This window comes from Trifolium pratense, linkage group LG7, assembly GCF_020283565.1.
Source record: "Trifolium pratense cultivar HEN17-A07 linkage group LG7, ARS_RC_1.1, whole genome shotgun sequence".
Classification (NCBI taxonomy): domain Eukaryota; kingdom Viridiplantae; phylum Streptophyta; class Magnoliopsida; order Fabales; family Fabaceae; genus Trifolium; species Trifolium pratense.
Genome location: NC_060065.1, coordinates 7,736,167 through 7,749,587, shown reverse-complemented (window position 1 = coordinate 7,749,587; position 13,421 = coordinate 7,736,167). Strand labels below are relative to the sequence as shown.

At 36.4% G+C, this 13,421-nt stretch overlaps 1 protein-coding gene across 2 annotated transcripts; it reads right to left on the bottom strand.

The window, feature by feature from the left end:
- Positions 1–530: 530 nt before the first annotated feature.
- On the bottom strand, positions 531–10,220 carry LOC123894310 (protein DA1-related 2-like). Of its 2 annotated transcripts, none has more exons than XM_045944271.1 (12): positions 9,787–10,220; positions 9,151–9,308; positions 8,426–8,513; positions 8,219–8,333; positions 7,799–7,937; positions 2,534–2,617; positions 2,241–2,360; positions 1,880–2,092; positions 1,734–1,796; positions 1,409–1,524; positions 1,134–1,192; positions 531–1,041 (listed from the first exon to the last, which is right to left on the bottom strand). In XM_045944271.1, the coding sequence occupies exons 1-12, from the start codon at positions 9,836–9,838 to the stop codon at positions 707–709; spliced, it is 1,542 nt and encodes a 513-aa protein (XP_045800227.1). In that variant the 5' UTR covers positions 9,839–10,220; the 3' UTR covers positions 531–706. The 2 variants fall into 2 exon arrangements, with proteins under 2 accessions (XP_045800227.1, XP_045800228.1); XM_045944272.1 differs by having other exon boundaries at positions 531–1,050; positions 9,787–10,081.
- Between the last annotated feature and the right edge of the window lie 3,201 nt (positions 10,221–13,421).

Here is a 13,421-nt window from a genome sequence, read left to right as displayed (position 1 = left end):
GATTTGTGGACAAGCTAGTTAGTTTTCTATAATTCCCTTTACTGTAAATTGTAACAGCCCCCGGGCCCCATCTTGGCGATCCCGGTGCTGCCACCTCACGATCTTCTCTACCCCCCTCATTAGTAGAGTTTTTGCCTTCCGTGGGAATCGAACCACGCACCCTGGGGTTCAAGTACGTGTTCAATCCATTCCCACTACCAATTGAGCGCCCAATTGGTAGTGAGAATGGATTGAACACGTACTTGAACCCAGGGTACGTGGTTCGATTCCCACATAAGGCAAAAACTCTACTAGTGAAGGGGTAGAGAAGATCGTGAGGTGGCAGCTTCGGGATCGCCATGATGGGGCCCGGGGGCTGTTACATAAATAGGTGTTAGCATAACAATATAAACATTGAAAGAGGCATCAGCATCCTTAACATGATCAACATTGGCTTGACACTCTCACCCATGATTATGGTTCTTTCAGCCTTAAATAATGTGCACATATAATTATCAACAGGGAAAGCATTAGAAAAGATGAACATTCTCTTGTAACATGGCAAGTATAATAGTAGTGAATTTATATTTCGATATTCTTATAGAACAGACCTTCTCCTCACGAGCACGAAATAGCAGGAGGAGAAGCTATCCAATTTTCTGCGTTGGATTTAAACCAATCCAACATCAAAGACTACAATCCGAACTCCTTAGAGAAGTTGTTCTTATTATAGTGGTAATTGACCAGTCAAACGAATATGGTCGAGAGTACAACGTAAACCGTATTTATTAACAGCTGCATTAGCTGATCTAAAGCCTCCACCATAAGCTGGGGAAGAATCATTGGCAATCTGGTTCATGAAGAATTCGCCTAGCTTATTCTCAACTTTGGATTTCACACCTTTCTTTGATGAATAGGAGGAGGACGAGGACGAGGACGAGGAAGAAGCCGTTGATGTCGATGGCATGGTTCTAGAACCTGACATGACTTCTGCTTCAAGCCACATGTAAGAAAGAACCTGACAGATACCTTCCTCTACTGCAGGATCAAGGTTGCGGTAACCTGTTTAGACTAAGATAAATCAGATGAAAATTTATTTATGTAATGCTAAGGAATTTAATGTAAAGATAAAATCAAAATGTATATAATATAACCTTTGAGGCGTAACCAACCGTGCATCAACTCATGGGCAAGGATAGCACCTGTGAGTAACCTGCATGGCATAAAAATATCAGAACACTTCTTATAAAGCCGAATAACGTAGTATCGCCCGTCATTGGTTCTGCCCTTATTACATTTGGCAAGAGGCTGATTCCACTTAAGGCCTAGTATATAAAATTTATTGGAACTCGAAAATTTTCGAAGTGGAATCAACTATAATTGGAGGGACAAAAAGAGAAGTTTCCATTGTGTATTAAACATTAATTACCTCGGAAGACCATAGAGAACAAGAATAGCTGTAACTTCACATTTTCGAATCAACTTTTGTGGTTGACTTCGCATCCCTATTAATCGATGGCCACCAATTTTTGACCATCTATGTACCTGAAACAACAGAAAATCAGAAATAAGTGGAAGCAACATTCTGTAATCCAATGTCATGCAAATCGAGTCTGCATAAGGTCGGAAGGGAGTTGAAAGATCATAAGTCGAGAATCGTAGAACGAATTGTAATATTCTACTAAAAGGTGAAAAAACTAAGCAAAGATTGCTCTAATCTGATAAACCAAAATTAAAAGGTTTGAAAATCATACGCTGGTGACAGTCTGCTCTTCTGAAAGGCATAAGCCTCTTGTTTCTGGCAAGTGATGGAAACCCTGGAAGAAGAAAATTAGAAAGAGTAAGAGGAATTGGATTAATTCTTATGACTGAAAAAACAAAGAATCGATGGTTTCATTACATTCTTTTCTCCAACAATGGCTTCATTAAGTGCTTCTCTCCCAACTAGAAGCATAGGGATTTGTTGATCGATTCTCATATTCATTCCTTCGTAATAGTCTCTAATAGCATGATAAAGAGGTTGACATTCACCGGTATCTGTTATTGCAGATTCCATGCACTCGAAGCACAAAATCCGTCCATCATCTAATCTAAAGTACCGTTCGCCCCGAGACTTCAAGGAAAATATAATTAAAAATACATATATCAGAAAAGAGAAGAAACATATATATATATATATATATATATATATATATATATATATATATATATATATATATATATATATATATATATATATATATAGCAAAATATATTAGTACCTCTAATCTTTCACAGCTACAACAGCGAGCTGTATTATCATATTCGTGAGATGGACAATACTTTTGATTCCAATAGGGATGACACCTATACTCAATCAAACCAGAACCATTTATAGGTATCTGCAAGCGAAATGAATCATCATGTGTTAAAGATTATAGGTCAATAGTAATAGACAAACAGGATATGGTGTTTTTACTAAGCTTGCCTTCTGATCTATGAAGCACAGACACCGACACTAATAACCAAGTAGGACAATATGTGAATAAACAAAGGAAGGGAAAGACTAACTTACATAATGATGACAAACTTCACATTTAGGATGGCTCAATTCTTTAAAGCAATACTTATGATATGGATGCTTCCCTGACAAAGAAAACTTGGATCAACAGAAACAAAAGACAGTAAGAGATGGATAGAAGAGAAGTGTTTAAATCAATGTTTTTGTAAGCATGGCTTTGAAAGTGTAAATAACATGAATTTGTGGAAAAATATTGAAGTATAATACATGTGTGTGTGCATCTGCATGCTGTGCCTGTGTAAATGTGTGTTAAGGTTTGAAAATATATGATATCTGTGAAAACTGAATATATTATTATATTTCAAGTTATGAATAATTTATAATCACTAATGTGTTTATATAGGCTATTCTAACCTAATGGGCTCATGGGCCAAATACAAATTACTAATAGAAGATTACTCCTAATAATAGAATATTTACTATTTATTTACAACACTCCCCCTCAAGCTGGTGAATGAATATTTATCATTCCCAACTTGGAAACAATTCTTTCAAAGTTATTGCCGTTCAGCCCCTTAGTTAGAAGATCTGCAAGGTTGCCTTGGGAAGAGACATATGGAGTGCAAATTAGACCACTATCTAATTTTTCTTTGATGAAGTGTCGGTCAACTTCAATATGTTTGGTCCTATCATGTTGCACTGGATTATGAGCTATGCTAATAGCAGATTTATTATCACAATAGAGTTTCATTGGTTCATCACTCTTTATCCTCAAGTCTTCCAAGATGCTTTTCAGCCATAGTAATTCACATATACCTTGTGCCATTGCCCTGAACTCTGCTTCAGCACTAGATCTGGATACCACACTTTGTTTTTTACTCTTCCAAGTCACAAGATTTCCACCTAAAAAAGTGCAATATCCTGTAGTTGATCTCCTATCCACAATTGACCCTGCATAGTCAGCATCAGTATATGCTTCAAGTCCCACACTTCCATTTCGTTCGAACAAAATTCCTCTACTTGGAGTTCCTTTCAAATATTGAACAATTCGGAGTGCAGCTTGTAGATGAATCTCCTTTGGTTGGTGCATGAATTGGCTGACCAAGCTTACAGCAAAAGCAACATCAGGTCTAGTATGTGATAAATATATTAGTTTGCCGACCAATCTTTGATACCTTTCCTTATTAACCGCAACATCTTCTTCTGCATTCCCCAACTTTATATTTGGATCAATTGGTGTACATGCAGGCTTGCATGCTGTCTTGCCAGTCTCTTGCAAAAGGTCGGTAATGTATTTTTGTTGGGATATGAAAATTCCTTTCTTAGAGTGAGCCACTTCTATTCCCAAAAAATACTTCAATTTTCCCAAGGTCTTAATCTCAAATTCCTTGGCTAAGTGTTGACTTAACATTTGCTGCTCCTCTTCATTATCACCTGTTACGATAATGTCGTCCACATACACCAATAACACTGTGACTCCCCCTGACTTAGAGTGTTTAACAAATAAAGTATGGTCTCCTTGACTTTGTTTGAAGCCCAAACCAACCATAACTTTGGTGAATCTTCCAAACCAAGCTCGTGGTGATTGCTTTAGTCCATATAAAGCCTTTTTTAACTTACACACGGTGTTGGCAGCAATATCTTCACGATATCCAGGGGGTACATCCATGTAGATCTCTTCTTCAAGTTCTCCATGAAGGAAAGCATTTTTTACATCAAATTGCTGCAAGTTCCAATTGTAATTAGCTGCTAAAGATAATATCACCCTAACAGTGTTCATTTTTGCAACTGGAGCAAATGTCTCAGAGTAATCTATTCCATAAGTCTGAGTGAACCCTTTGGCTACCAATCTTGCCTTGTACCTCTCAATAGATCCATCAGCCTTGTATTTTACAATGTATACCCATTTGCACCCTACAGGTTTCTTTCCATTTGGTAGAGAGACCAATTCCCAAGTATTGTTCTTATCAAGTGCCTCCATTTCCAAATCCATGGCTTGTTTCCATTTCCTGTCAGACAATGCCTCAGACAAGGAAGTAGGTATTCTGGTAGTGTTTAGACTTGTGAGGAAGGCTTTATGGGTAGTTGATAATTGTTCAAAGCATAAGTAATTGGATAGAGGGTAAAGTGGCTTGTTGGTGCAGGTTCTAGTATTTTTCCTATGGGCAATTGGGAGATGTAAATCTTTAGAGTCTACTGGTGTTATTTCTCTGGATTTTGGGTTTTTATGTTTTATCAGAATGGATTCTGGTTCCCTTTGTATGGTTGAGCTAGATTCTGGTTCCTGGGTATGAGAAAATTCTGAAATTGAATCACTAGAGTTTGAAGGGTCAAGGAAAGTTACCTTATGTAATGTTGGATCGGACTCATGGATATGAGTAGATTCAGGAATGGTCTTTTTTCTTGTGTATACTAAATTCTTCCCATATCTCACATCAACACCAACATTTTCATCTTTCTCAGAATCAATTTCAGTCTCAACATTGTCAACTTTAGTTTCAATATTTTCAAGATCAATTTCAGTCTCAACATTGTCACCTCTAGTTTCAGCCTCAACTTCTGGCCCGAAATTAAGGTCAGGGAGTATAAGAGACTCATCTTCCTTACTTGTGCTCTCCCCCTGAAGATGAGTTTGAATGAAGTAACTTTCATGTTCATGGAAGGTGACATCTCGGGAGACAAAGAATTTATGAGACGGTGGATGATAACATTTGTAACCCTTTTGGGTGGAAGAATACCCTATAAAGACACACTTTAAGGCTCTAGGATCAAGTTTCCCTCTACCATCACTATGGATATGGACGAACGACTTACACCCAAATATTCTAGGAATGAGATTACAAGAGGTGGACACATCAGGATAAAATGAGGATAGAACCTCCATAGGAGTTTTAGAGGCAAGGACACTAGAAGGTAAACGATTTATGAGATACGATGCGGTTAAAACCGCCTCTCCCCAATACTTCTTGGGAACCTTATTTTGGAATAATATAGCACGTGTTTGATCTAACAAATGCCTGTTTTTTCTCTCAGCAATCCCATTTTGTTGGGGTGTTTTGACACAAGAGGACTCATGAATAATACCCTCTTTTTGACAAAAGGAATTAAGTCCTTGATTGAAGTAATCTTTGGCATTATCAGACCTGACCCTCTTAATACTCACTCCAAACTGGTTTTTTACCAATGAGAAAAAATGTAGAAACACAGAGGTAACCTCGAACTTTTGTCTTAGTAAGTAGACCCATGTAACCCGAGTGCAATCATCGATGAAGGTTACAAACCATCGAGCACCCGATATATTTGGAACATTAGAAGGACCCCACACATCAGTATGAATTAAATAAAATGGAGAAGTACTCACTTTGTTACTGACCGGGAAAGAGGCACGTTTGTGTTTAGCAAGTTCACATACCTCACAACAAAGACTCTCAACATCTAAATTTTTAAAAAAGGAAGGAAATATTTGTTTCATGACTTTAAATGAAGGATGACCAAGGCGACGGTGGTATAGAAAGACTTTCTCCCTGTTGGTCTTAATTGATTCCGAAAAAAGTGAGTTGTTGTTGTTGAGTGGATTTGGGGGGAGATTTTGGTTATCCAAGTAATAAAGACCATTCAATTCTTTCGCATTTCCAATTGTCCTCCCCGAATGCTTATCTTGAAAAACACAAGCATTGTCATAAAAAATAGCATTACATGATAGGTTTTTGGATAGAGGGGTTGCCAAAGCTATATAAACGCTACAAAACCGGCTTGTAAGGTGAGGGTTGCCAAAGCTATATAAACGCTACACAGGCCATATCTCTTAGCAATGTGGGACTAAATCCACCCCTTCACACCCAACACAATGAAGGTGTTGGAGGCTGCAATGAAGGCAACCCAAATGCCGCAATTAGGCGGACGGGGGCGGACCGCAATGAAGGCGGAATATCCAACACACCCCCTCACGCTCAGGCCCAATGGGCCTGAAGCGTGGACGATGCGGGAAGCCCAACAATAGATCTAGGATAGGCTCTGATACCATGTCAGATTTTATATTGGGCCTAACTCATCCTCACAAAACCGGCTTGTAAGGTGAGGGTTGCCAAAGCTATATAAACGCTACACAGGCCATATCTCTTAGCAATGTGGGACTAAATCCACCCCTTCACACCCAACACAATGAAGGTGTTGGAGGCTGCAATGAAGGCAACCCAAATGCCGCAATTAGGCGGACGGGGGCGGACCGCAATGAAGGCGGAATATCCAACACACCCCCTCACGCTCAGGCCCAATGGGCCTGAAGCGTGGACGATGCGGGAAGCCCAACAATAGATCTAGGATAGGCTCTGATACCATGTCAGATTTTATATTGGGCCTAACTCATCCCTACAAAACCGGCTTGTAAGGTGAGGGTTGCCAAAGCTATATAAACGCTACACAGGCCATATCTCTTAGCAATGTGGGACTAAATCCACCCCTTCACACCCAACACAATGAAGGTGTTGGAGGCTGCAATGAAGGCAATCTAGGATAGGCTCTGATACCATGTCAGATTTTATATTGGGCCTAACTCATCCTCACAAAACCGGCTTGTAAGGTGAGGGTTGCCAAAGCTATATAAACGCTACACAGGCCATATCTCTTAGCAATGTGGGACTAAATCCACCCCTTCACACCCACCACAATGAAGGTGTTGGAGGCTGCAATGAAGGCAATCTAGGATAGGCTCTGATACCATGTCAGATTTTATATTGGGCCTAACTCATCCTCACAAAACCGGCTTGTAAGGTGAGGGTTGCCAAAGCTATATAAACGCTACACAGGCCATATCTCTTAGCAATGTGGGACTAAATCCACCCCTTCACACCCAACACAATGAAGGTGTTGGAGGCTGCAATGAAGGCAACCCAAATGCCGCAATTAGGCGGACGGGGGCGGACCGCAATGAAGGCGGAATATCCAACACACCCCCTCACGCTCAGGCCCAATGGGCCTGAAGCGTGGACGATGCGGGAAGCCCAACAATAGATCTAGGATAGGCTCTGATACCATGTCAGATTTTATATTGGGCCTAACTCATCCTCACAAAACCGGCTTGTAAGGTGAGGGTTGCCAAAGCTATATAAACGCTACACAGGCCATATCTCTTAGTAATGTGGGACTAAATCCACCCCTTCACACCCAACACAATGAAGGTGTTGGAGGCTGCAATGAAGATATCCTCTATATCCTATCATGAAAATGCTAGGATATCAATATCCTCTATATCCTACACAGGCCAATGAAAATATATGATATCAATATCCTCTATATCTCAAGAGTATTAAATCAAGCTACCTCGCGCTCGGTAATAGGTTGATGACAAGAGTGACACCGAAAGCAGTCTGGATGAAAATAACTATTTTCAACTCCCAAACAATTACCATAGTGTATCTCCTTGTTGCAGCCTCCACATATTCTGACTTGTGATGGCATACTGCACAATTATCAGTTGTAAATAAGCGATGAAGTAAAATCATCATATATTGATTTTATTGAAACACATAAGAAATGATGCAGCAGGACTTCCATAATGTATATCATCATCAGAACAATGAAACCAAAATTAATTACATTATGTGTGTTAGAGTGAGTCAATAGAGAAATCAAAGGTTATTTCGAAATTCTGTTCTAATTCAATACTTAATAAACTAGCCAATAACAAATTCCAACTATCATGCAATTGAAGTATTGATCAAATTAAAAGAGAAAATTTACCTGTATCCCCGGGGATAAAACGGTAAAGGAGCATATGGAGGGTGTAGAGACGAGTTTGTGCGATCCTGAAGTGCCTTTGCGTAATCATCATCAGCTCCCGTTCGCCATCTATATCCTTAATGAGAAAATTTAAAGAAAACTTTAATCCTCGATTATCAAAATTATTATAGCCTGAGAGCAAGCAATTTCTTGAAAATTAGTACCTACCTGCTGGTATCTTTAAATCTTCACTTAAAGAAAGTGCAATTGCATTGTTCAAATCCTCTTCCTCCTTCTTAGATCTACCACGGTTATCCTATTGACACATTAGCGAAAGTTAATCCAGCGAGCTACGCACTCCAAATGGCCTTGATTTTACTATTATATAGTAAAACAGGAGTATTTTGAAGAGAACATGAATTGTAATTGTACAATAAGGAAAGAAATTCCACATAGCCTAATAGTGGAAGTAAATAACTGGAACTTCATAATGTGCAAATAGCTGTAAGATACAAATCATAAGACACACTTCAGAAAATTAGTAGAAAGTATTGTATCAGTCATCACTACATGGATGCATCACAGCTGATATCGTCTGATTTAGTATGTGTAAATTCACTATCGGCTTTGAGTTATGTAATCAACCAAACAAGACAAAATATCACCGGGATGTAGCACAAATGATTTGTGCGCAGTGTGTGAGTGTTGTAAACTTCAGAATACCGATGTCAACTATATAATGCTTATGATTGAGTCATGGTTGATGACAGACAACAAATTTATGGATGTGGCAGAAATAACATAATGCAGTGACTAACTATTTCCTCTTTTATTTATTTTGAATTTTTTAGCAAAGCAACAAACATATTTATGAGAAGTTCACCAACAATAGATATTCTTAAACAGAACAGTGTTATCACTAAGATATCAATGAGACAAAACAGTTAGTTTACCAAGGATCTCGGTGGAGCTCGCCAAGACATGTTTTCGTCTATAGGTTGTTGTAGATGATGACCGCCACTCCTTCCTCTATTTGACCCAATTTTGAAAATCTTGCCAAACCATTTCATAAAACCAGACTTCCTCTCTGAGTATGAAGAAGAAAAATCACCTGCTTCCCACCAAAATTTTAAAACATCAAAAAAGGTTATTAAATATCGGCTAAATTGGACAATTGATCCCTTAACTTATTTATTGGTTTCATATTGTTCTTTAACTAATTAACGTTACAAATTGGTCCCACCTACGAATTGAACTCGGGTTCTCCTGAACAATTCGTCTTTTAGTGAAGTTGATTAAGCTCAATCACTTGGTCAATTTAAACTCACTTCAAATTAAAAATCAATTTTACAAACTCAATTTCGAAATTATAGAACTTAACATGCAATTACAACTCGTTATAACATGATTTACATAATCTTCTATAGTATCATATCATTTACTAAAACCAACAAAAAAATAAAAACACAGGATAAAGAATTCTTACTAAAGTTCAAAATATAGCTTCATGAAAGCTTTAATTTTAATGGCTAATTTATAACACAGAAGGGAAAGAAAAGAAAAAAAAAGAGAGAAGAAGAAGAAAATACCATATATGCAAGGGTGAGAAAGATGATTGATATCTGAAGGAGGAGGAGCCATGATGATGATGATGGAAGCTTATATGTATAGATTTTGTGGTTAAGTTATGTGAGAGGAAGAGAAAATGAAAATGATGGAGAGAGAGAGAGAAAAAGAAGGGTTTGGAGAGAGAGAGAGAGAGGTGAAAAAGAAGAGTGATGAAACATGGTTGAAAAAGAAGGGAGAAGAATCAGTAGAAGGAGAGATTCTTGGCTTGGAAAGCAATGAAGATAAAGTAAGGGAATTGAAACCAGAAAGATTAGAATGGAATAAGAATAGATAGAGAGAGATAGGTTCTTGTTTGTTGAGAAAGAATATTAAGCAACGGTGGATTGTAATGCAGAGAGAATCATTTGTGTAATGCTGAGATATAATAAAATTCTAGATATTGTGATTGACAATTGACATGGAAAGAAAAAAGATTACCATAAAAGTGATTTTGTTTGCACTTTTTGGCGGGTAAGGAGCCAGAATGAGAATTCAATACTACTTCCTCCCAATTAGTCAACTTAATACAATTTTTTCTTTTTTCATGTTCGATTCTTAGTGTTCCTGAACTCTGGATTATCTTAGCTTTCTTTTCATGAGAATTAGAGGGTTAATACAAAATATATATATATATATATATATATATATGAAATTTTTGCTGTTGTTAATAATGACAATTTCTAACGAAAAATTTATTGGACACATAAATGAGCTATTCTCTTCCAATTTGATTCTTTTCATAAATCGGAAATAAAACTCCTTATCACCCAATTAAGAAGCACAAAACTCTTAATATTTGGACCAATGTCATTGTTGGTCAATGACTTATTTTTTATTTGGCTAAATTGCAGTTTTGGCCCCCCACGTTTCATAATTGTGCGATTTTGGCCCCCCACATTTCAAATGTGTGATTTTGATCCCCACGTTTGCCCCATTTTGCATTTCTTGGTCCCCGTTGACTATTTTGACCAAAAAATTGATGACATGGAATATTTTTTAATAAATTTTGGTTGGCCAATACAATTAAGACACGTGTAAAAATATTCCATGTCATCAATTTTTTGGTCAAAATAGTCAACGGGGACCAAGAAATGTAAAAGGCGGCAAACGTGGGGACCAAAATCACACATTTGAAACGTGGGGGGCCAAAATCGCACAATTATGAAATGTGGGGGGCCAAAACTGCAATTTAGCCTTTTTATTTTTTTTCCAACCGAGCTAATGGGCCAAAATAAATTAACATTTATGTACTTCCTTAATTAATAAATTAAGTTATTGATTGTCTCGTGAGCTTAGTTCAGTTTGTAAAAATTTCACTTTTAAAGTGAATAAATGGGGTGTCTAGAATTTAAACGGCGGCTAATATCCTGAGTTAAACTCAGGAAATTTTTTTAATAACTTTATGGTCCTAAAATGTATCTTTTTTCGGTGGTGGTCCAAAATGTTTCTAAATACAAAAATGTCACTATTACTTTTAGTTATAGATCAAATTATTATTATTAGTAGTATTATTAGGAAAATGTTAAACCATGTATCGGGACAATGGTTAAGCTTATTAATATGGCAATTCTGTCATGAAAATTGCACATTTAATACCTCAAAATTGTAAAAAGTTATCTTTCTAAAATTAACTTTATTTTTTATTTCTTTTTTTAGAATGCTTAATAAGTGTCCCGTGGGCACTGTTTAACATGATCATTTTCTTTAAACCATAGATATTCTTCACGTCAGTTAGAGATCAAACCCGAAATCCAATAATTAAGAGACTCAAGTATCTATCACTTATGTCAAATTGATCAAATTATTATTTTGATAGATTATCTTTGATTTTAATTTTAAAGCGTTTAATAATCAGTCTTCTTCTGTGAGTCTTTTTTTTTACTAAATTCTTCGGTGAGTCTAGATAATTGTGTTTCACTATTTTTCCAAAATTTTTTTATAAAATTATTTTCAAGAGCACAAAGACCCTAAAAAAATTGCTTCAAAAAATATCCTAAACTAAAATTAAATGGAATATAAATATTTTTTGTGATCTTTTTCCTGATTTGTATGTTAAAGAAGCGATCAAGAATGTTAAGGTTTCTGAACGTCTGCGAGAAACTGGTTTAGTGCCGTTATGGAGGTGAAATTGGTCTGAATCGTTGAGTGTGAACGAAGCCCAGCAGCTTACTGAATTACAAGGTATGTTCGATGGTTTTTCCCTTCACAACAATAATCACAATTAGTGGCACTGGATTTCAGATTCGAATGGATTGTTCACAGTTAAATCCTGTTACACAAATTTAAGACCAATTTCAAAAAAAAGTAAATGGATGTGTACCAAAACAGCACATGGAAGTCGGATATTCCTCAAAAGTAAATGTTTTCGGTTTGAGGTTATTATTAAACAGATTACCAACAAGAGCAGCTCTTCATCACCGAGATATATATTTTGACTGATCATCACGAATTATCTTGCGTCTTTTGTTTTCAACAAGCTGAGGGACGAAAAACATTTTTTCTTTTCATGTCCTTTTAGTAAGGGAGTATGGAACAAAAATTTATCTTGGTTAGGGACATCTTTACAAACCGGAGTCAAAGCTAGAGATCATTTCATTTTATTTGGTGATTTGTTCAAAGTGAAAGACAAAGGTCGTGTCCGGTACTTGGTATGGTTGGCAACCACTTGGAACATTTGGAATCTACGCAATAAAGTATAATCTTTAAGGGCTATCGGGTGTTTCATCGTTATTGGAGACAATCAAACTTCATTCTTGGTTGTGGTTCACTAGTCGGTATGGGCGTATGACTTGTATTCATTTTCCTTTTTGTTTTTTAAACCCAATGTCTTGTATTCTAAACACTTAATTTAGTGCTCTTTGTCGTAAGAGTTTGAAAACCCCTTGTACTCCCTTATAATAAATTTTTTCTTATAAAAAAAATGGAATATAAATATAATTTTATATTTCATATCCTTTCCGGTGGCATATTTACAATTTTGATTTTTGATTGTTGTTATGCTAATTCTTTGTAACAGGCATGTTATCGTGTTTATTCTTGTAAAAAAAATTCACCATTAATATCCGATCTATTAGACTGTCTAATTTAGTTCGAGCGTTAGTTCTAGCATAAAGTGTTTTCAACGATTTATGATCTATTCTAGTAGTTTTTAGATTGACCAATAAAAAAGAAAACTAAAAATATCTAAAGTACTTTATCCATCCCAAATTATAAAGAAAAAACAAAAATTACATTTATTAAGAAAAAGTAAAAACGATAATTTGAAGGGTAAATGATTATTTACCCCCCTGCAAAATAAGCAAATTTTCGTTTACCCCCCTGTGCATATTTTTTTTCTGTTTACACCCCTGCAAAAAATAAAGTCTCTCATTTTGCCCCCTGGTTGTATAGCAGGACATGTGACTGTGCAAATCTGCTGACGTGGCTTGTACACATGGAAAAAATCATTTATATTTTTTTAAAAAATTCCACGTCAGATTTTTTTTTTTATAAAAAATAAATTTTTTTTCCTACAAAATAAAAAAACCAATTTTCTTATTTTCTTTTCCCAAAATAAAAAAAAATTCCTACAAATAATTTTTTTTCCTGCAAAATTTTAAAAATTATATTTGTTTTC